This window comes from Dunckerocampus dactyliophorus, chromosome 20 (genome assembly GCF_027744805.1).
Source record: "Dunckerocampus dactyliophorus isolate RoL2022-P2 chromosome 20, RoL_Ddac_1.1, whole genome shotgun sequence".
NCBI lineage: Eukaryota > Metazoa > Chordata > Actinopteri > Syngnathiformes > Syngnathidae > Dunckerocampus > Dunckerocampus dactyliophorus.
This window is the reverse complement of record NC_072838.1, coordinates 3,612,251-3,636,936: the sequence shown is the minus strand read 5'-3', so window position 1 is coordinate 3,636,936 and position 24,686 is coordinate 3,612,251. Positions and strand designations below refer to the sequence as shown.

At 41.8% G+C, this 24,686-nt stretch overlaps 1 protein-coding gene across 5 annotated transcripts; it reads right to left on the bottom strand.

Annotated features, from left to right (window-relative positions):
• Window positions 1-1,939: 1,939 nt before the first annotated feature.
• On the bottom strand, window positions 1,940-24,647 carry yrk (Yes-related kinase). Of its 5 annotated transcripts, none has more exons than XM_054763294.1 (13): window positions 23,995-24,647; window positions 18,846-18,889; window positions 16,458-16,725; window positions 16,160-16,262; window positions 14,640-14,738; window positions 14,421-14,524; window positions 12,227-12,376; window positions 11,692-11,856; window positions 8,763-8,942; window positions 7,343-7,419; window positions 6,747-6,900; window positions 6,387-6,518; window positions 1,940-2,984 (listed from the first exon to the last, which is right to left on the bottom strand). In XM_054763294.1, the coding sequence occupies exons 3-13, from the start codon at window positions 16,696-16,698 to the stop codon at window positions 2,776-2,778; spliced, it is 1,614 nt and encodes a 537-aa protein (XP_054619269.1). In that variant the 5' UTR covers window positions 16,699-16,725; window positions 18,846-18,889; window positions 23,995-24,647; the 3' UTR covers window positions 1,940-2,775. The 5 variants fall into 5 exon arrangements, with proteins under 5 accessions (XP_054619269.1, XP_054619272.1, XP_054619270.1 ...); XM_054763297.1 differs by lacking the exon at window positions 11,692-11,856 and adding an exon at window positions 11,169-11,324; XM_054763295.1 differs by lacking the exon at window positions 23,995-24,647 and adding an exon at window positions 23,172-23,930.
• Window positions 24,648-24,686: the final 39 nt, after the last annotated feature.

Genomic DNA, 24,686 nt, shown 5'->3' with positions numbered 1-24,686 from the left:
ACTGTCACTGGCCAGACACTGACATTGACTTCTACACCCCCCCACAAACACCCCCACCACTAGTGCCCCCCCCCTTCCTCCTCCTCTCCTAAACCACAGACAAGAGCTGATAATCACCAACGAGAGCGTCAGCAGCGGCCCTGTTGCCTCTGCAAGATGTGCTGCTGTTGTGTTCTAACAGCTGTGGGGAGGGGGGGGGGGCAGGAGGGAGGAGGGCGATGAAAACTCCTGGATGATGATGAGGATGATGATGCTCACTGTCTGGGAAGCATTGATGTGTGCTGATGTTTGACCCTGCCTGTCAATCCATCCTTGCAGAAGTTCCAAACTAAACTGAGCCACCAATGGTGGGGTGGGGGTGGGGGGTGTTCGCTAAACGCACGTTAGAACACATGGCGTGCGTGCGCGTCTTCAGTCAGGCTGCAGAAAAAACCCACATGACTCGGCAGCGCTGGCATGCATTGTCGAGCCCCCCCCCCCCTCCAGCGAGGTTAATGAAAAACACATATTACACACAAATATGAACGTTGTTGTGTAAAAACATGCAGAGAGGGGGAGTACTCACTGACAACCAAGGGTCCGTGCAGCCAGCGCTGACTTGAGGTTGCTGTCAGCGGCGCAGCACCACTTCTCTCCGCGCAAGGGTCGATGAGGCACCGCTGCCTTGACTGCTGCAGCCGGGAATGCGCGGCATATCGCGGTCCGCTCTATCACTCTCCGCCTCTCGAGTGGTTCACAAAAATAAACGGACAGAGGTGTAGGAATGAGGAGAAAACGCTCGCTTTTATTGCTCTTCCGCTCGGAAGAGGTGCTGACATGCTCCGCGTTAAATGACAAGCGAGGAATCCCCAGCGCGGGGCCAGGGGAAGAGCCGACTGAGCGCCCGCCGCACGCCTCTGCAACTGCAGCCGCTGCTTGTCTGGAGCGCTCAAGTCTGCGCCGTGCCTGTTGTCACAAGCCAGCCGGGCACCCGTAGCAGTAGCTTCACATTACGTCAGTTGAATTATGGGAGTTGTAGTTGTACAATGCTCACGCGCGATACAGGATCATTTCTTGTTCTGTTGAAGCTACAGTGTAGGTTATAAGATTTGAAACTCTGTAAAACACACTAATAGTTAAACTAATACTATACCTATGTCAAGTTGGCACGTCTAGACGACAGCATAGATGTTTCCTTGCGTTACACTGTTCATAGCCTTCCGCTAGCTAGTGAGGTAACTAGCTAGTTCGCCACAGATGATCGACTAGTGCATGTATATATGTGTATAGTATATATGTATGTGTGTGTGTGTGTGTGTGTGTGTGTGTGTGTATATATATATTTATATATATACATTCTTCATAACCTTGATTAAGTTATGAAGGACTTATCGCACATCCACCAATTCAGTTTCTCCCTCGTCTCGCGATGTTTGAATGATATCCATGGGCCACAACTGCTCACGTGAACGGAATTGTTTCAACACAAACCAAAACAAAGGCAAATAAACTTATTAGTAAGAGACAGCAACCTAGAAATGTTTAATATATTTATTTTGTTAGGATAATTTTTCATACATTTTTCTGTAATTGAACTAATGACTTTAAATTATTCAACAAAACATAAAAAATACAAAATATAAGGAAGACCTTACATTAGTAGCAGTCATGTCGACACGCACTGTTAGATATAACTTTAAGTCTTTTTTTGTTATCCTTATTTGATCTTGTATGTATGTACATTGTGTTATTTTATTCATTTATATGTAATATATAATTTGCTCTTCCTGGAATTTGATGACTATTCTAAATTAAAGTGCCTTTCTCTGTTTGTATAATCAATTGTTCAATTAAAAAAAAACACAGAACCAAATAAACTCTGCTCCAAATATATCTGATCTTTATTACAATAAACAATGATGGGGGCATTTCCACATAAAAAGGGTACAGTCTTGTAAAAAAAAAAAAAAAAAAAAAAAGTAATCTATTTCCCTTTTCATGCATGACCTTTTACTACACCCTCCCAATGAATGAATAAATGCTGACTTTGCTATAAAAGTCTTTGTGATGCACATATATGGAACAAGTTAAATAACTGAAAAAAAGTCTAAAGAGACGGCTCATATGAAATGGCCATAAAATGTAGAAGACATTCCTCACCATCTCTATGACTTACTGAAGGTAAAATATATATATTTTTGTAAAAGTGGTGGGAAAAATGTGGCCAAAAGACAGCCCATTTCTACACGGCGGCACCTGACGGGGCGTTGGACACCGATTTGGGTTTTTTTGAAAATTCAGAAAAAGCAGAGTAAGGTAGAAACAGTGTTCAAGTAAACGTAGATCCTCTTGAATGCGGCAAAGCGGCGTGTAATCTACGCACACACAGAAGCTTCACGACGTTGTTCACCTTTATGTTTTAAAAGACACTCACAACCTGTTGCGCCTCCACGGTATTCATGTAAAACCATTCACAAAAGCTCTCTCCAGAGAGACACGGTGTGAGAGAATGAAAGGGTGGAAGCGGAACATGTATGGCGCCTGAGAAAGAAGAGGATAATGTGCCAACTCGTCTCCCTCCTCCCTAACCATCTACATCTTCTTTCAGTTCCTTGTTGTCATGGTTACAGAGTAAAGCAACATCACTGCAGGGCCCCGATCAGCAGAGGTCCAAGTGCGCTCTTCATCGAGGCTGATCTTTCCCGAAAGACGCAGGCAGTGGCGACAGGAAACGATTAAGGCGACAATGTAGAACGTTCACTGTGTGAGTGTTTGTGTGTGAGTGAGCGTGTGTGGTCACAGGTTCTCTCCAGGCTGGTACTGCGGCTCGGTGGCGGTGAAGTAATCCTCCAAGAAGGACTGCAGGTACTCGAAGGTGTGCCTCTCGTCGGCCTCCCGCCTCCAGCACTGCAGCATGAGTTCATGGAGCGAGGCGGGGCAGCCCGGGGCGCAGGCCATCCGGTAGCCTCTCTCCACCTGCTCCAACACCTCGCGGTTGTTCATGCCTTCAAGGGACGGAGGGGCGACGAGGAGGGGGCAGGAGGAGGAGAGCAAATGGTGAAGCGATGCGTGTCGCATACAGAGAAAGCGCCGGTGGCGAGGATGAGCACAACATTAGGTACACCTGCACTATTTAATGACATCCAATACAAGAATGGCCTTTGCAAAGGTAATGAAGCCTGCTTTTGATTGACACTGACTGTATTATGACCATTCAGTACATTTGGAAATAGAAAGTTCTGTCATGTTTTGTAACCTGAGATGATTATTTTACGTACGTACAAGCTTGTGCTCGTATTAATCATGGAAACAACCGACTTATTTATTCATCTGTTTCATTTAAAAAGGCATCTTTTTCCAAACTTACCACATTAAAATTCATGCATTTTCCAAAAGTTCACGCCCCTGAGGCAACTCTCACAACTGCACTGCGTCATACTGAGAGATGTTTCTAATATTTTGGTTGGCTTACTGAACTACTCTGCTTGGTAGAAACATCTCCAAGTGTCATCACATAGGTTCATTTGTCATCTTATTGAATATACGTTTAGTTGTGTTTACAATTGATGTGTTTACAGGAATCCCTCGTTGATTGCGGTCAGTTGGTTCCGGACCAGACCATGATAAGTGAATTTCCGCAAAGTAGGATTCCTAATTTATTTTTATAGAATTGTACAGTCATCCCTCGTTTACAGCAGTTAATTGGCTCCAGACACAACCACATTAAATGAATCTCCGCGATATAGGATTCAATGTTAATAAATGGAATATTTTGGTAGTTAGAGCCTAGAAACCTCTTTATGACTTTGTAGGTACAGTTTTTAACATTAGAGCCCCGTGGACATGAAATAACACCCCTATAGTCACCTTTACACTCCCACTATTCATTGTTTACATCACATTGCACAACTCTTATGCTACAGGCACTCCAGATGGCCGCTAGCTAGCAAGCTAGCGAGATAACCAGTTAGCCTCAAATGTATTTCTTCTAAACTTAAGAAGCTAAAAACTTACCACTTCCACACGGAATGGGAAGATAACTTTTTTTCCACTCTGTCATGTGGGACATGCCATGGCTGACTTCATGACTTCATGCAGTGTTAAGGTAATGTAATGTAAGCTAACGCCTCAATGTTTTGTGTCATTGCTGCCGCCTTTTGACCAGAATACGACATATCACTTGTATTTCAATACGTTTTGACTAATAATAGTCCACAGTCCACAATCATTTATTAATTAATGCATTTCTGAAAAAACATAATATACCAAGGAAGTGATCATCGAACTGTGACATTGCAAAAGAACGACTGTATTTCGTAGTCAGAGCATAGAAAACATGTTTACGACCTTCTAAATCCAGTTTTTAACATTAGAGCCCTCTAGACATGAAATAACACACCATAGTCACTTTTACATGACATGTACCCAATATAGTAGACATCATAATAGAAAATAAGTCCTACATAAAACTCGTGCTCGTGTGTGATGCTGAAAATGTGTTCCGGTGCTGGGGGAGTTGAGTTTCAGGAAGTGACGTCGGGGGTTCAGAGTTGAGTTTTAGCTTGGCGCAGGTCGTGTTAGGGATTATTGTGCGTGTTTTGAGATCATTCAAACCTGCAATAAAAGCCTGTTGTTCCAGCGACATTACAGTAACATTACTGACACCTAGTGACCAGTGTAGAATACTACACATCATCACAACCCCTTTGAATTCCTCTTTTGAATGCTTTATATTTGTATTTTACTTCATTTAGCCATTCTTATGTTTGAAAATGCGTCATTTAAGCCAGGGGTGTCCAAAATGCGGCCCGAGTGCCATTTGTAGCCTTGGCTTTTTTTTTTTTTTTTATTGGCCCGCAACATATTATAGATATATACTTTAGCAAAAAACTAAAGCAACAATAGCAAAACTGCAAAAATGGAAAAATCAGCAGTAATTCACTAGAATAAACTCAAAATATTAAGAAAATAAAGCTGCAATTTAACAAAAAAAGGAATATTATGAGGAAAAATTGTGTCATAGATAGATTTTAGTAGCATTAAGTTGAAATATTAAAGAAAAAAAGACATTAGTTGTAATATTATGAGAAACAAGTAAAGTTGTAATTTTGGGAAAATTCGGTTGCAAAAAAAGTTATAATGTTGGGAGACTAAAGTCAAAATATTATGACAATAAAGTCATAATGTTCTGAGGAGAACATTTACAAGAAGAAAGTTGAAATAGTTGGACAATAAAAAAACAGCAGAAATGGAAAAAACAGCTTCAATTTTATGAGAATAAACTCAAAATATTAAGCAGAAAGTCATCTTCTAATGAGAAAAAAAATCGTTTTAAAAATTATTTTAGTAGCATAGAGTTACAATTTGAAAGAAAAATTTTATTTTTTTTTAAAAGTTGTAATATTATGAGAACAAAAAAACTAAAATAAAGCTGGAATTTTTGGAAAATTAGGTTGGGGAAAAATGTTAGAATATTATTGAAATAAAGTCTTTGAAATAAAGAAAGATGAAATAGTTGGAAAAATAAAATAAAACAGCAGAAATGAAAAAAACAGCTATCATTTTTCAAGCATAAAATGAAAATATTAAGATAAAAAAAGAAGAAGAAGGAAAAAAAATCCAAATTTTACAAGAATGAACTCGTAATACTATGAGGAAAAATAAATGTCACTTTAGAAGAATACAGTACAAAAAGTCTTTTTTTTAAGGTGTAATATTATGAAACAAGACAAAATAAAAGTTGCAATTTCTGGAATATAAAGTTGGGGAAAAATGGGAATAATGTCAAAACATTGATGTAATAAAGCCAGATGATGAGAAGGAAATTTACAAAGATTATTTAAGAACTTTCAATATTTTGAAAATAAAAAAAACAACAAAACCAAAGCAAAATTGGGAAAAAAAAGAAGCAAAGTTGATATTAATAATAGTCTTTTTCACCTACTGCATATGACAAGGCTAAGATGCAGCTTGTTCTTGAAATATAAATAACTTGTTAGCATGTGTGCTTTACAAAATACCAAAGTTGCATCCTTTCATTTTTCACTATGTGGCCCTCACTGGAAAAACTTTGGACACCCCTGATTTGAAAAAATATGTCAAATTCGCTTACATATGCTTTTTTTTAAACTGATAATTGGCTGAATTCGACCACGAAACGGGCGTGATGTATTCACGTATTTTTGAAAAACCGAGATAGAGTGAAGCCATGAAATTTGAAGTGCAAAGTGGCGAGGGACGACTACAACGTCCTTACGTCGCCACCCCCCCCCCCCCCACACACACACACACACCTGCCACAAGCACTGTAGATGGCAGTCCTGGGGGAAGCACTGTGTCCTGTGAGTGTTTCTTCAAAGTCAAAGCCATCTGACACGCACTGATCACGTGAGAAGGGGAGGGAGTACCTGGGTACGGCACGCGTCCCTTGGTGATGAGCTCGGTGAGCAGGATGCCGAAGCTCCACACGTCCGACTTGATGGTGAAGCGTCCGTACAGCGCCGCTTCCGGAGCCGTCCACTTGATGGGGAACTTGGCCCCTGAAACCATGGCAACGTGGTGACGTTACATAATGGCGTAATTAGGATGGCTCATGTGTAAAAATGTGTATATGTACATACACACACATATATAGGCACGGAGGCAAGGCAGAGGCGCGCACTTAATCATCACACAGTTGCGGCGCGACTCTTTGTCTTTGTCTGCTCACACACACACACACACACACGCACACACACGCACACTGACTTTATATCACATCCTGTTACCTTGTCTAGCCGTGTACTCGTTGTCTTCAATGAGCCGCGCCAGGCCGAAGTCGGCGATCTTACACACCAGGTTGTCCCCGACAAGGATGTTGGCCGCCCGCAGGTCGCGGTGGATGTAATTCATCCTCTCGATGTACGCCATGCCGGCTGCTATCTGCACACACACAGTTGCCTTCTTTTAAGACTGAAAAGTGTTACACTTCTTAACCTTAGGTCCCAAAATGGTCCATCTCATAAAAGTCAAATAAAGCAATTTTTTCCCTCCACTTGCACTGCAATGAATTTTAACAGCTCCGGGTCATTTCTTTCCAATTAACATTTTTAGAAGTACACCTGATTTATTTTTTATGTTAAAAAAACAAATGCAATATTTTCCAAAAACCCGGTCTTCAGGTAAATCACTGATTCTGATTCATTATTATTTTTGGAGCAGCAGTTTTACAACTTCAAAAAACTTGTTCTAGCTGGAGTCAATGTGACCAAATAGGTCCCAGGGTTTATTCTATACACCTTGTATTAAGAATCATGCAAATCCAATGAGCAGAATGTACAGGCATGTACATGGGTTATTATTATTATGACCCATGCTTTTTCACCTGTGCCGCCATGTCCACAAGCTGGGGCAGCTTCAGGTTCTGGCCCTCGCCGTCTTTTAGGAAGTCCAGCAAACTTCCTGAAAAGAAAGAACAGGAAATAAGAGTTTATTCCTGATTCTTCAATCATGGAATTCCCTGGATTGAACAATAACCCGCCTGCTTCACACTGCCCGTGCCGGGGCTCGAACACACGACCTTCGGAACGGGAGACGAGCGTGCTGACCAAAGCCCGGACTGTCGACCGAGTGTTCAGCGCAGCTCTTAAGGCCGAGGGAGTGACGTTTTACCAACGTGCACTTGTGCAGCTGCACTGGCTGGCACCCCCTCAAACATCACTCCCATCCGGGTCACTAGTGTGACCCGCCTTCTTCACGCTGGCTGCAACGGCGCTCGAACACAGGACCTTCGGAATGGGAGACGACAGCGCTGACCGTTCGGACAAAAGCCCGGACTGTCGACCAATCGTTCAGCTCTCAAGACTGAGGGAGTGAGGTTTTACCAACGTACACTTGCGCAGACGCACGGGCTGGCATGTGTTACACAAGCATCATTGTCACTTCGTCTAGATTTAAATGATTGTTGCGTATGCTCTTTTAGCTTAGCATGACTGCAGGTGAGAATGGATCTAAGTGGCATTAGCAGCGCGCTAGCTAGTCACCGCGAAAGATTTTCAACACATCAGCAAAACATCCGTACATTATAGCCATCTAATTGATCTTATTTATTATGTATTGTGTAAAACTATGACAGTAACAACTTCAAATTAAAAGCACTAAATGAATACAGAGCCACCATCCATCAGTACAAGCCTGGACTTTGTTTTTCCAGAGGTGCACCGAACCAATATACACATTAGCGCTCAGTAATCCCTCAAATAAAACACACTCACATCTTACCTTCATGCATTCCCATATGAGGTGAAAGAAAAAGGGTAAAAATACGGTATAGTAGTCTATCTGTGTGGCGCGGGAGAAAGTTACATGGTGCATTCAAGGACCATTGAGCAAACTGGGACAAGACGCAGCAAAAACTGTGGGATTTCTAACAGTGTATTTTTTTTAAATAATGGCTCATATTTCAAAAATGTATATCAATTTATATAAAATTTTATCTAGTTCTTATTATTTTTATTTTATTTATTTCTTTATTTTAAGCCTTTTTTTTTTTTCCTGGCAGCACGGTGGTGGGGGACCCCTGCCTTGCAGCATGCTTGGGGACATGACGTGTCTTGTAAACATATGAAAATACTGTAAGAATGCCACTTTTATACAATTGGCTTCTTTATTTTATCATGTAAGATTCATATCTACATCAACAAATGGAACCGCTGACTCTCATTGAATCGAATCGTATCAAAGTGCATTGTTTGTGTACTGCATCGAATCATTCTGTTGATCTCAGCGCGTATGGGGGGGTGTACCTTGGCTCATGAACTCTGTGATGATATAGATGGGCTCCTCGGACACAACGGCATAGAGCTGCACCAGCTTGTCGTGGCGGAGTCTCTTCATGATCTGAGCCTCCTCCAGGAAGGCCTCAGGGGACATGGTTCCAGGCTTCAGCGTCTTCACCGCAACCTTGGTGGTGCCGTTCCACATGCCTGCCACACACACAGCGGATGTTAACACACACACACATATATATACAGTATGTGTATACACACGTACCTGTAGACAGTATACAGTACATGCACGCAGACTTTAAAGGAGGATGTTTCATGCATACAAACATGGGATGAGCATACAGCGTTTGTACAGGAAGTGCAGGTATGGGCGAGCATGCACAAAAACATTGTGGTGATGTGTGGAAAGCATGCATGACATGAAACAAACACCTACTGCTCTACATCTGCAGCACCTGAGCTACTCGGCTGGCTTTTGGGGACAAACTAGACACACAAATCACTTTCTTTATTACAACACTAAAACTACACAAACTATACAAATAGAGAAGTAGAAAACACAAAACAGCATACATGCAGGCTTAAGTTACAGCGGTGTGAAAAGTGTCCCTCCTTCCTCATTTCTTTTTTTTTTTTTGCATGTTTGTCACACTTAAACGTTTCAGATCATCAAACAAATTTAAATAAGTCAATGACAACACAACTGAATACAAAATGCAAAGTCTTCATTTTGTTTTTCTTCAGCCATTCAGAGGTGGACTTGCTGGTGTGTTTTGGATCATTGTCCTGCTGCAGAACCCAAGTTGCTTTCAGCTTGAGGTCACCAACAGATGGCCGGACATTCTCCTTCAGGATTTTTTGGTAGACAGCAGAATTCATGGTTCATTTATCACAGCAAGTCTTCCAGGTCATGAAACAGCAAAACAGCCCCAGACCATCACACTACCACCACCATATTTTACTGTTGGTGTGATGTTTTTTTCTGAAATGCAGCGTTACTTTTACGCCAGATGTAATGGGACACACGCCTTCCAAAAAGCTCAACTTTTGTCTCGTCAGACCACAGAGTATTTTCCAAAAGGTCTTGGGGATCATCAAGATGTTTCTTGGCAAAACTGAGACGAGGCTTAATGTTCTTTTTGTTCAGTAGTGGTTTTGGTCTTGGTCTTTGGTCTCTGCCGTGCAGGCTGTTTTTGTCCAGTGTCTTTCTTATGGTGGAGTCATGAACACTGACCTTCACTGAGGCAAGTGAGGCCTGCAGTTCTTTGGATGTTGTTGTGGGGTCTTTTGTGACCTCTTGGGGTCGCTTTGGCCATCCACTCCTGGGAAGGTTCACCACTGTTCCATGTTTTCACCATTTGTGGATAATGGCTCTCACTGTACTGTAGTTCATTGGAGTCCCAAAGCTTTACAAATGGCTTTATAAGCTTTTCCACACTGACAGATCTCATTTACTTTCTTTCTGGGGTGGAGGGGCGCAATCACTTTTTCCACACAGGGCCATGTAGATTTCGATTTTTTTCTCCCTTAATAATAAAAAGTTTGAGTTAAAAACTGCATTGTGTTCAGTTGTGTTGTCATTGACTAATATTCAAATTTGTTTGATGATCTCAAACATTTAAGTGTGACAAACATGCAAAAAAAAAATAAAAAATCAGGAAGAGGGCAAACACTTTTTCACACCACTGTATATATTTTATATGTATTATTTTATATTCATCTTAAAAAAAAGTTAATGAATGAAGTATAAAACACTAAAACACAGCGGATATAGCCTTAAGTTCTATATTTTATTATCATTATTTTATATTATGAAAACATTTTAAAATGATTTGTATTATATAAAATGAATGAATAAATATATTTTTTAAACCTTTACTTTATATAATATTTTGATTTAAAAAAATAAGAGTTGAGATGAACCTGAATAGTTACATTTATTATATTCTATTTATTATACTACTGTATATTATTGAATCTATTCCACCATATTCATTTAGCTTAAAAGGCTGTAAATTGTATGTTACTTATTTATAATATATTTATATGATTCATTTTATATTATAATTATATGAAATAACTATGACTATAATAGTTTGAAAATAAAAAAATGACCTTGTATCATTAAAATATTTGGACATGCGTAGACGTTTATACTTTCTAAACATTTTTAAATCATTCCATTTGTAATAAAGATCATCCAGTACATTTTTCTTTCCTTATATTTATTTGAAAAGAATTCCAAATAAGTCCTAATGATAGTAATCAAAAGTGCTCATTTTTTGAAAGGTGAATCCAATTGAATGAAAGAATTATTTGGGTTAAAAAGTAAAAATGAAAAAATCCTAGCAACCCTCCACAAAGAAACACGCTGGACAGACTGTGTCGCGCCTCCGCCCGCAGGGGGCGTCGTCATAGGCTCACCCATCCACACGTCCCCGAAGCAGCCCTGACCCAGCTTCCTTTCCAGGGCCAGCATGGACCGGGGCACCTCCCAGGCGTCCCGCCCCAGGCCCATGGTGAGCGGTGTGGCGTTGCAGCAGGGCTTGGTCAGGTAGTAACACAGCCCGTCGTTAGTGTCTGACGGCGGGATGACGGATGCAGGAGGGGGGAGGGGTGATGGGTGGAAAGACGGACGACATGAAGGCGCGTGGGTGGGGGGTGACAAAGAGGTGGGGTGAGATGATGATACATGCACATGCAACAGCAAGAAGGGGGCGTGGGGTCCAATCTGCACACCTGGATGTACCATCTTTGACAAAAGTATTGGGACACATCCTACCCACTCTTCTGTGAAGATCTGAGACAGAGAGGTGTGTCCCAATACATATGTCCATTTAATGCATATTTATACTGTTATCCAAGTTTGTGCCCACTGTGACCCTCATGGACCCCCCCACCCACCTCCCACTACACCGAACCACCCCTCCCCCCCCATCAGTCCTACCCATCCAGACTTCTCCAAACTGGCCGTTGCCCAGTTTCTTAATCAGCTGCAGGGATTCGCGAGGAATCTCCCACATGTCCTTGGTCTTCACCGATAAGTCGGCCAGCTTCGGCATGCCCCGCTTGCAGCTGCCAATCAAACGGCAGCACAGCCCCGCGGCTCTCTCTGAGCGAGAGAGGGGAGGAGGAGGGGGCGGACAAACATACAGGCAAAGGGGGGTAAAAAAAAAAAAAAGAAAAAAAGAAGAAAACAGGAAATAAAAGGAGGCGACACATAAGAGGAAACGTGTTTGCTCGGGCATTAAATAAAAGAACACACGCATAATACATGAAGAACACAATTTTAGGGAGCGTCTGAGTCGCTGGCTTGTAATACTAGCACCAGCCACTAGGGGGCGGGCTAACAGTGACAGCACAGGAGGAGAGGCAGTGTTTGTCTGGTCACTTCTGCACCAAGTGCGGACAAAGTAAAAAAAATCGGAGAGCACAGGAGGCAAAGAAGGAGATTGAAGACGGCGAATGAAAGCTTGTGCTACCTGTGTAGTGCTCCACCAGCTGCTGCACCGTGTCAAACTGGGAGCGCGTGGTGATGTAGTAGCCCCCGTTGTCCAGTTTGCGGATCTTATAGTGCTTCACGTGGTCTCCCTTGTTGTCATCCCAGTCCCGGATGGACAGCGAGTAAGCGCCTGTGGCAGGACACAACATTAGGTACACCTGCGCCTCCTGCAGTTGCACATGAAAACTATGAGGCCAGCACTGAAACAAATACAGAAAACACAAATTCATAAAATTGAGAAAAAAAGTAGCATTTTTTACAAAAGAATGAATGAAATAACTAAGGATTATATATTTAATTATTATATTTAATAATTATTTATAAAAATCAAGAAACTGCATTTGAATTAAATGCAATAAAAAGTTAATTACAAAAAATCTAAATAATTAAGTAATTTGTGAGATGACATTTTTATTCTTGTAATAGGGGCCGCACCGTGGCCTAGCGGTTAGCATGTTGGCCGCACAGTCCGTAGATCTGGAAGATCTGGTATCCGTCGGGCATCTCATAGTGAGATTAGACGGCATAGAAAATTGATGGATGGATTCTTGTAACATTATGCCTTTATTTTATTCTTAATTGTATGACACGTATCTATTTAGCCACTAAATCAGCCGCACATGTCCACGTCATAAAAAGACATATTGTGGCGCGCACTGGTCCATGAGGACCAGGCCAGTTCTTTATTTGTAAGGAGCCAATCACGAGCTATGAGAAAACTCAACCACTACAGGAGGTCTTTACTCAATATAAATAGAAGGCTAAAGTCATCAGACAGCAACTTAACACTCGAAAGGTCGCTAAGAAATATACAAGACAAGTACGGATACAGGCTGAAAGTAAAAAAACAACTATTTTAACTTGTCTTGTCTATTTCTTAGCTACCTTTTGAGTGTTAAGTTGCTGTGTGGTGAGTTTAGTGATGATGAAGCGATGATGAAGTAGTCCTCGAACGAGTCTCATGTTTAACGACCAAAATGATTCATTTTAAATTCATGGAAACCACAAAACATCAAAACGCGGAACGTCGGAAGCTGACAAAACGGGAGTTCGAACATTTACAGACATTGCGTCCAAGCATTGCATCGCCATCCATCCATCCATCTTCTATAGCACTTGTCCTCCAATATAAAAACACTTTACTCGGATGAAATGCATCACGGCAAAATGTTAAAATTGTTGTTTTTTTTCATTTTGAACTTGTATTGGTACTTGTTTGTATATTTCTTAAGCTCTGCTTCTTCCTTCTCCCATTTGGACATGTGAAACTGAGACTTGTAACATGAAGCATTCAATGTATGCTGTATGCATGTTCCAAATAAATTTAACCATAACCATAACCATACCTTTCGAGTGTAAAGTTGCTGTGTGATGAGTTCAGCGTTCTTTGTAAAATGACACCGCGAGTCAGACTGTTATATTGACGAATGACCTCCTGCGATTTCCAATGGGTTGACGAGCACGTCATGGGTAAACTTGCAGCTCGTGATTGGTTCCGGGCCAAAGCAAGAGCTACCGTTTCCTCACCGCCTCGCGAGCGGCACAGTATTCAAACCATTAGCAGTAGTTCTGCACCACAGGAGATGTCATGAGGTTAGAAATTAGCCGTACTGCTGTATAAGACGCAGGCTTCAGAGTTCAAGACAAGAGTAGCGGCTTTTCCACCAGAAATGACGGTAATTAAATAAATTACATAAAATGTTATAAATTTTATTAGAAATGTCAAACTATTGATAAAAACCAAATGATTAAACTACATTTTCAATTAAATACAAGTTAATTCAATAAATAAGTCATTTGCGAAGTGAGGTTTTTATTCTCGTAATAGTATGCCTTTATTACGTTCCTGCAACTTTTTTTTTTATTCTATTTGCACGACGCATAACTATTTGCTGCAAAAGAAATGACACTTATCGTTCAATGCACTTTTAAGCACTTTTATCCAAACTCATGAAAGCACTTTTCAAGACGTAACGAGAGAAACATGAAAATGGAAGCCATCCTTACAACTTTCCATCGACTGATTTTGTGAATACGCCTGCAAAAGAAACTGAATTCATGACAATAAAAACACTTCCTCCTCTACATTGTGAATTTTAAAGCAGCGTTGTGCGTGCGCGTGTGTGTGTGCGCGCGCGCGTGTGTGTGTGTGTGTGTGTATGTGGTCCGTCAACCTTTGGTGGTCTCGCTCTCTCGTATGAGGAAAGTCCCCCTCTGGTTGCCGTGGCCCAAGAGCTGTCTCTCCGCATCCTTCCTCCCCATCTTTCCAAAATACCACCTGTCACCATGGGAACGCAGCTCAGGTCAGACAGGCGGACAAAACACACCGAATGAACAGGTAGTAACATGCTGCACGTACGTGTGTGTGTGTGTGTGTGTGTGTGTGTACTCACTCCTCAGCCTGTATGGAGTCAACAGGAGCTACGTAGTTGGATGGGATGTAACCAGCGTTCCCAGTATCCAAAGAGCGAGCCTCCCACCAGTCGCCCTCTCTGAAAAAACAAACAAAAAAACCACACCATACGCACATCCAACATTATTAATAATAATATTAGCAATACTAAATCATCCTGTTCATACTTCATGTGATCATCATTCACCATCAAGACCAAGACTCATTCAGTTCATTCAAACAGTGTCTGACTCCACTAATCTTTGATTTGACATTGATGACTGAAGTGACTCACTATCGCCCCTTCAGGTAAAAAGCGGCATTGCAAGATGGGATTGCAGTATTGTCATAGTTTGCAAGTACTTCAAACGGCAACAATAATGTGATGTTTCCTTGGCGGAACAGTGAAGACAAACACAAGAAAATGTTACAAGTTTTCAGAATGAACTTTTTTTTTTTAATAAGTATATTTAAAAAGGAAAAAATATCGATTAGATACAAATACATACTCAATTGATATATTTATTTCTTTACATATACAAAACACTTTAACCATTTTCATTATTCATTTATTCTTTTTTTTTTTTTTTTAAATCCAAAACTACGTGGTCCTGTGTGAAAAAGTGATTGCCCCCCCAAACCTAATAACTGGTTGGGTCACCCTCAGCAGCAACAACTGCAATGAAGCAGGTAGCCAGCAGAATTCATGCATCCATTTATCACAGCAAGTCTTCCAGGTCCTGAAGCAGCAAAACAGCCTCGGACCATCACACTACCACCACCATATTTTACTGTTGGTGTGATGGTCTTTTCCTGAAATGCGGCGTTACTTTTATGTCAGATGTAATGGGACACACGCCTTCCAAAAGGTTCAACTTTTGTCTTTTCCCAAAAGGGATCATCAAGATGTTTTCTGGCAAAATGGAGACGAGGCTTAATGTTGTTTTTGTTCATCAGTGGTTTTGGTCTTGGAACTCTGGCATGCAGGTCGTTTTTGTCCAGTGTCTTTCTTATGGTGGAGTCATGAACTCTGACTTTCACTGAGGCAAGTGAGGCCTGCAGTTCTTTGGATGTTGTTGTGGGGTCTTTTGTGACCTCTTGGGGTCGTTTTGGCCGGCCATTCCTGGGAAGGTTCACCACTGTTCCATGTTTTTGCCATTTGTGGATAATGGCTTTCACTGTGGTTTGCTGGAGTCCCAACGCTTTAGAAATGGTTTTATAAACGTTTTATCTCAATTAATCTCAGTTATGTTTTGACAGGGACATGAAGGTTTGCATTTTTCTCCCTGAATAATAAAAAGTTCCATTGAAAAACTGCATTTTGCGTCCAGTTGTGTTGTCATTGGCTCATATTTAAATTTGTTTGATGATCCGAAACATTTAAGTGTGACAAGCATGCAAAAAAATATGAAATCAGGAAGGAAGCAAACACTTTTTCACACCACTGTAAATATCACGTAAACTACTACTTATTATTATTATTATTATTGTTGTTATGTTGATGATGACATCAGTGCTCACGTGTTGTTGATGATCTGGAACTTCTCTCCTTTCTGGAAGGTGAGGTCATCCTCGGTGCGAGCGTCGTAGTCGTAGAGGGCGATGAAGAGCGTGACGCCACCGCCTGGCAAGCGTGCAGAAGAGGAAGGGATTGTCATATTTTGACTGCACTTACTGTCAGTGCTCTATTTTTAAAAGAAGCGACTCGACAGTGACACTCGCTTGTCATATTTTTACACATGACAGCAGAATGTGTGCTGATCCAAACTAGCATGCTTTGCCTTGGCGGAGGTCTACCCTCCCCTTGTATTGTGCCTACTTGTGATGCCTCCAGACCACTGCTGCGCGTTGGCGTTGGGGAAGATGGCGCTGGACGAGAAGCCCTTGTTGAAGTCGGGGATGGCCTGCGTGGGGTCGGGACAGTAGCGGCCCTGCACCAAGCCCGCCGACAAGCCGCCGTCCACGTCGCTAGGGGACAGCTCGGAGGCGTTGGCGGCGGTGGCTAACGTGGCGGCTTCGAGCTTGGCGGACTTCTTCTGCTTGCAGCAAGCACACCCCATAATAACCAGCAGGGAGACGGACGGCGTCTGCAAACATGAAGTGTTTGAAAAATTAAAAAAATACAGGCCAGACTGGACACTTCATGAGGTACAAGACCGTTTCCTACTAACGGCGGTTAGTCTAACATGTCAAAACTCGAGACTCGTGTGGCTCATTTGCGCACAAATCACCCTTGGGGTTAGTCTTTGTCTGGAAAGCCAAGACCGTTTACGACTTAACGGTGGTTAGCTTCTTTTCACACTTGTATCAGTTCAAAATGTCAAAAAGTGAGACGCACGAGGCTCATTTGCGAAACAAATCACCATTAGAGTTAAGCTTTTGCCACTAAAGTCAAGGCTACTCATTTCTAACGGTGGTTAGCTTCTTTTTACACTTGAGTTACAGTACAGCATGTTAAAACGTGAGACGCATGAGGCTCGTTTGCGTCACAAATCACCCTTGAGGTTCCGCTTTTGTCTGTAAAGTTAAGTCAGTTTACTACTAAGGGCGGTTAGCTTCTCTATACACTTGTATGGCTGTTAAAAACATGAAAAAGATGAGACGTATGAGGCTCATCTGCGACACAAATCACCATTAGGAGATGAGCTTTAGCCATTTAAGGCAAGACTAGTTACTACTATGGTGGTTAGCTTGTTTTTACACTTGCATGATAGCACAAAATGTTTAAAAGTGAGACGCGGGACGATCAACTGCACACGGTTGGCGTTACACTTTGTCACTAAAGTCAAAACGCTTTACTACGAACAGCAGTTAGCTTCTTTTTACACTTGCATGCCTGTTAACTACGCAAAAATGTGACTTCAAACATCGCCTTAGTACAGGGGCGTCCAAAATGCGCCCCACGGCTGTGTTTGTACTGGCCAGCTGCACATTCTCAAAAAATTAATAAAGAAAACTATTTTTTTTTAAAACTAAAAAAAAAAAAAAATAAAAAAAAAAAATAAACAAATCTGCAGTAATTTTACAAGAATAAAGTCAAACTATTCCGAGGAAAAAGTTGTAACTTAACGAGAAAAAGTCATCATTTGTACGAGAACAATGTCGCAACATTAGGAGTGAAAAAATAACATCATTTTAGAAGCACAAAGTTGAAATATATATCATAATTACGAGAAAAACATTTGCGAGTTGACATAGCTGGAAAGTTAAAAAAAACAAAACATCAGCAGCGGAAATGGGAAAACTCAGAAAAGTCAAAATATGAAGAGAAAAAAAGCTGAAATATTAAATAAAGTTAGAAAATTAGGGTGCGGAAAAATGTTATAATGTTACGACAATAAAGTACAAATACTACTAGAAAAATAGACAAATAATATACTTGTAATATGAGGAAATAAATCATTTTATATAAACAAAGTTGAATTATAAAAAAATAATAATTATTATTTTTTAAAGTCTCAATGTTATGAAAAACAAGAAAGTTGTTGGGTTGGAAAAAAACTGGGTTGGAGAAAAAGTTCAATATCAAAATAAAATTAAAATATTATGGGAATAAAGTCATAACACTACGAGAAGAAACGTTACAAAGCTTATTTCAGAAGAAAGTTGAAATATTTGGAACATTTAGAGAGTGAAGTTGATTGTAATAATAGTCTTTTTCACCTGCATGACAAAGCTGAGATGCAGTCTTTTCTTGAAGTACAGGACTTAATACACTGGAACTTCTTAGCATCGCTGCATGTGCTGCTTTACAAAATAGCTTTCATTTTCACTAAGTGGCGTCCCCTTGCTGGAAAAACCCCTGCCTTAATACGCTTCACAGTTTAAAAGGTTTAGATGGCCACAGTTTGACCCTGGAACAGATTACGTGTATTTCCACGACTTCTAGTGGGACAAATGTGTTTTTAAGTCAGCTTGAGAGGTCTCACTGCATGAGGAACATGTCAGACGTGAGCATTATCGTATTTTCATGTCACCGTCCTGTGCTGAACATCGTACGTTGGAAGGTTTATGTTCCTTTCGAAAGCCAGTGGATGAACGATCACGGTTGGCCGTGTGGCAGCATCACTTTCAAGTGACATAAAGTTCATAGGCTTCATGAAATCCTGCTCATTTAGAGAAGTTGTGTGCATCACAAGAGGAAACACGCTGGCCACACCAACGACACGAACACCAACGGCGGATCGGGGGAACAAGTTGCTCTCACCTGATGTCTTCCTCTGTCAGATCACCTGTCAATCACCATCGCCACTGCAAGCAGGAGAGGAAAGTGGTGGAGAAGGTGAGGAGAAAGAAGGAGGAGCGTGAGGAGAACAAGAGAGCACGGGGGAGATAAGGAAGAGACGTGTGAGATTCGCCACTTCCTCTTTTGGCCTCGCAGTTTCGAGAAGGATGACTGTGTCATCCTCTCTGGTCAATGCATCTCTCTCCCTCTCTCTGTGTGCGCGCGTGTGTGCGTGTGTGCGTGCGTGCGTGTGGTGAAACAAGCAGCCGCGTGTCATCACTGCAAACTGACACACGTTAAAGTGAGCGTGCGGCTCCACAACATTTCTCTTGCACAAAAACTGTCAGCGTCAACGTGTGTTCAACTGTTTTTGTTGGCGGGGGTGCCTTTCTACCAATGATGCACTTCATTAGGTGCACCTGCACAATACCAGGAAACCCATCTGCTTTTGCAAGAAGACGCGTTCATTTTACGATGCTTTTTTTAAAGATGTTTTTGTTAGCACCACAGCATAAAAATACAGAAAGACATCGACACAGCGCTGGAGCATCGCCAGCAGGTTTGCTAAAAAAACAAAAAAAAAACAGATACTGAATGACGTATAAAGCTTTGTGCACATAAAAGATGAACTTTACATTTTTAATCATGCAAATTGTATTAATTCATAAAAACTTGAATTAAACACAAATGACTTAAATTGTAAACAAATAAATAAAAGCTTTGTGCACGTCAAATATTCCTTTAAAATGTGTAAAAATACATTGACAAATTGTGTTAAATAAAAAAAATAGAATAAAACAAAAACAAAATAAATTGTAAACAAATACTGAATTACAAATAAAGCTTTGTGCACATAAAATATATGTATGATTTACTAATGTATACATTATTAAATCAAAACAAATAAAATGAATTTAAGTCAATTAAATTAGTCTTAATAAAAAATTTGAACACATAAAATAAATTGTAAATAAATACTGAATTACAAATAAAGCTTTTGTGCACATGCAATATTAATTTAAAATATAATTTAATATGCAATACAAATTGTATTAAATAATAAAAATGTATACATTATTAAATTAAAAGTAAATTAAGTAAATTAAATTAGTAAATGAATAAAACACAAAAAAATAAGTTAAAAAGAATTTACTCTTTTTTAAATTAAAAATATGAATAACAGTCGTCTTTTGGAATCCTAATAAAGATGTGTTCTTCAACGCACATACAAATTAATTTACAATTCATATTTTTAATGTTGTTTTTTTCATCATTTTATTATTTTTTGTAACATTGTTAGAATAAATCTCCCATAAAAGTTCTGTACAGTTCATATTTTAGTCGGGGGGGGTAAAACTCACTCACTACATTTCCCCACATAAATCCCCCCCCCCCAAAAAAAAACCCACGTCAGACGCGACAAAAGAAAGCTGATTCGTATTTCTTAACATGCTTATTGCTAATGGGTCGTGACCCTTTACCCCCTCGACACCACCACAAATAGATTGCAGCCCTTTGGGAAACGCAGCATGGGTGCCGGTACCTTCAGTCCGACGCAAAGTAGTTCAGTTGTCTTTGGCGGAGGGGGCACTAACGGGTGTACCTAATGCTGTGGCACATCCGTGGTCATGAATGGCATATTTCTACACAACATGGGAACAAAACATGAGCACACAACACACTCCTTCACTATCAGGTGGCCCATCAGGGGACCAACAGGAAGTTAGCCCTGCTAGAGTTTCCTGTCCACCCCTCTGATGCCACCCCCCCTTTCCTGCAAGCTTGGGACAGACGCACACACACACACATGCACACACATAAGCCACAACAACACATTTTTTGTCTGGATGGTAAACATCTGCAGAAATCCCACCACAACCACCACCTTCTATTTGTTCTGGAAGCCACACAAGCTTGTATGCATGCACACACTCACCAGTACCGTGTTCCGGGGCCAGACTGTCACCTAAATGTGCAGTTACCTGTCACGCAAGTGAAAAAAGAAGTCAAGCGCGATAAAAGCTGAGTGTGACGCTGGCATCCCTCTCTTAGGATAGCCAGTGTCTCAAAAAGCCCAAAGTGTGTGATCGGGTGCACTTCGTCCAAAGTTGAAAGTATTTTAATTAATTATTTTTAAAACCAAAAGTGACAGCATCCGTTGTGAATGCTCAGCTAGTGTGTGAAGAGGGCGTGACGTACCGGCATTAGCATACTGTGCCACTCGAGACGCTTTCTCACTGCATAGCATGAGCAAGCGTCTCCCAACTTTTGACTGGTGCAATATACCAAGGAATCCCTCTTATTGAGGTTCATTGACCCGACCCGACCGCATTCAGTGACTTTCCACTAAGTAGGATTCAATATTAATCAATTGAATATTTCCGTAGTTACAGCATTAAAAACCTGTTTCCAATCTTTTAAATACAGTTTTTAACATTAGAGCCCTCTACACCTGAAATAACACCCCTATAGTCGCTTTTAGTGTTGCATTACCCAATATAGAAACATATATAATCAGAGAAAATAAGACATATTAGACATAAATAAGGTAACAGACTCACGTTAGCAGTTCCTTGGGTTCTTTTTCTGGGCAGCCTACTTTCAGTGTACTTCCTTGCGGCTTTAGATGGCTTTAAACTCGTGTTATCCAATATAGTGAACAGGATAAGAGTAAATAAGCCATGTAAGACGTAACGAAAACTCCTGCTTGAGCAGTGTTACAGTAAATGTGTTCCCTGGCGAACCTTAGTGACGAGTCTAGTGCCTGTCTCACCCAACACTGACACCTAGTGGCCAATGTAGAATACAGTACTACATTCACAATTACAATGCTTCCTCTGCCTTGTATTTGTATTTTAGTTCAATTATTAGTTAATTTAGCCGTTTTTAAGCTTGAAAATGCTGAATTAAAGTGCCTAAATATGGCTTTTTTTCCTAAAAATAGGCCACATTCAACCACAAAAGTGAATATGGCCTATATGCTGGAATTTAAAGTTTAAAAGCACTTTTAGTAACACGGCCTTTTGTGTGTGTAGCTTTAATGCTAATGAGAGCGAGCGTGCGTCTCCAACAAGTGCTATCTTGCACTTGTCCAACATAATAGATGGCAGATATCACATACAACATAGTAACATTCAGGACAGGAGAACACAAACGTTAGCAACACTAGCATAGCCATGTGATGCTACAGCGCTAACACTACACTCACATTTTAACATCATTGTAGGTTAGCCTATTTGCTGATGTAAAACGTACAGCTCCAGTGTCTATCTGACTGACGGGTAATTAGCAGAGCTGTATTTTAGGATGTGTAGCAAAGCCTGAGGAAGGCGGGGCTTTTTCCCCCTCCATGTCACGAAATTCAAAAGTGAGCATTTGAGCGCCTCTGGTCTCAAACGTGGAGCAAACAATGAGGGAGGTGATAAGATTTTTACCACGATTGGTGCTTATAAGCACGTAATACTGTCAGCACATCTGAACATCACGCTAGGTTAGCCCATAAGACTGACAGGTGCCAGAGCTGCATTTTAAGATGTGTAGCGAAGCCTGAGGAAGGCGGGGTTTTTTTCCCCCTTCCATGTCACGGATTTCAAAAGCTCGTGTCTGAGCGCCTCTTCTCTCAAAAGTGGAACAAACAAGTGAGGGAGACGTTTGGTGCTTATAAACACATACTACTGTTAGCGCATCGTTAGCAAGAATACGCTTGTGTTGCGTCCACTCTTTTTAAAGCACCAAATAGAAAGCCTCCAAAAACACCTTCCATCATGTCAGCAAGCACATAAATCCCAGTGACACACCCTTTTCCTGCACAGAGAAGCGTGCAGATAAGCTTCTCCCAGCGGGGAATTCTACCACACAACACACACATCACAAGTACACTGCTGTGCACTTTCACGCCACCGAGTCTTCTTCTTCTTCTCCTCCTTTCTTTCTTATACCTTTCTGTTCTAGCCTCCCTCTCTCTCACATTCACAGGAAGCCCCGACAGGATGGCGGGTGTGAGTGTGCAGGATGATAGGACAATGGGAAGCGGGCTGTCTCACACACACACACACACACACACACACACGAGAAGGTATGGTAGGTGGGGGGGGGGGGGGGGGGGTGTAAAGGAAAAGTCCTGTTTCCTCACAATGTCGTCATATCCTCCTGATTTGAAGACATTCCTGTCTGTGTTCAGCACTGGAATGCTGATAGCCTGTTGCTATGGTAACCACACACACACACACACACACACACACACACACACAGCACCAACATCCACTTCAGTGTGTGTGTGCGTGTGAGACGCAGGTGTGCGGCATCCACCTGACATCTGGTCAACCACCCTGGAAGCCTTTGCGGCGAGAACGTCGGCCGTGAAACCACCAAAAAAAAAACAGCTGAACCCGCCTCCTTCCTTCCTGCCTAACTAGCACCCGAGGCTCAAGACAGGAAGTGACCTCGTCAAGAAACAGGAAGTGATGGGAGTCCGGCCTATGGGACTGGTTTTCCTCCCCTTAGAAAAATTCCACAACTCCATGGAAACAAGCGCAAGCTATGATGGATAGGTGCTGGAAAGGCCCGATGGCGGCAAGAACAGGTCCGAGGTGGCTCCGACACGGTCTAAACGGGTCCGAGGGGCAGCAATGCGGGGAAGGATGCACACGGCCGAGCCTTTTCCTCAGAGCAGCTTCCTGTGGGGGAGTTCCCAGATGAATCAGTGGATTCCACATTTGAGAATCCACCTCCTCAGAACTGCAGATGGTTCTAGTTTGACCCTTCAACTCTGCTCGTTCAGTAAAGTTTGGGAGTTTGTCACCAACTTCCTTTCTAAGTGACTCAATCATACCCACACACACACACACACACACACACACACACACACACACACACACAACGTCCCAGTGAAGCTGGTGGGCGAACATCTGGGAAGTTCTGAAGTCAGTTGAGGAGCACAGAACCCGAACCAACAACACAACGGAGCAGAAAGAACACAATTAGTCCCAGACCCACGACAGTGTTATGCAAGAGATTCCTGATGTGTTTTCTGGGAAATCACTCAGCTACACACACACGCACACACACACGCACGCACAGACCAAATCCAAAAGCAAGTGTTTGAAACGACAAGAAAAAGAAGTGAACTCACCAATGGAGGTTGCCTTGTGTGGTGTCACCGCTGCTGGGGGGGTGGTGGAAGCCGGCGGCCACTTGCTCAGTCAGCTGCGCAACTTTTCGGCGTGAGCGCGCTCCTGGACCGGAAGTACACTTGGCCCACCCCTGAGGAAGGAAGACAGACGCGCGCGCTGGTGGAGCGGAGGGGAGAACAAGGGTAAGGGGTGGGGGGTGTTAGGGTGGGGTGTGGGGGTGCGATGGCGCCACCACATTCCACTTTTGCGTAACAGATTAAGTCCGCGCTGGTGGTTGGTTGGTGACGTCACTGTACGCGCACGTATTGTTTCTGAGGTGAGAAAGTTTCATTCCTACTCTCACACTTAACAGTCACGACAATCAACAAAATACTTGTCTTTGTCGCCATCTAGTGGCGCAGTAGTGCATCGCACTGAAAATCAACCCAACAAACCACTTATTTTCCCCATTTTGTGAAGAACTTCTTTATTGTATACAAAAATACAAACTTTTCTTTTTCAATCTCTTTCAGTCTCAGCCGTCAGTGTGCGGAAGACACTGACGGCTGAGTGAGTAGTCGTGCGATGGACTAAATAGCAACATTCTCCGAAGGAGGCGGAGTGATATGCAAAGCCTCCAAATCCTCACGTGGACTTTCAGTGCAAAACAAGTAATACATTTTAAATAGAAGGACACCGGCGCTGGCAATCA

Excerpts from the sequence above, each read along its gene's own strand:
- yrk (XM_054763294.1), bottom strand. The coding sequence starts at position 16,698 with ATGGGGTGTGCTTGCTGCAAGCAGAAGAAGTCCGCCAAGCTCGAAGCC. Across the intron at positions 11,857-12,226 it reads GCTGGTGGAGCACTACACAG|AGAGAGCCGCGGGGCTGTGC; the intron begins GTAGCACAAGCT and ends TCTCTCGCTCAG. Across the intron at positions 8,943-11,691 it reads GTTTGGAGAAGTCTGGATGG|GCATGTGGAACGGCACCACC; the intron begins GTAGGACTGATG and ends TGTGTGTGGCAG.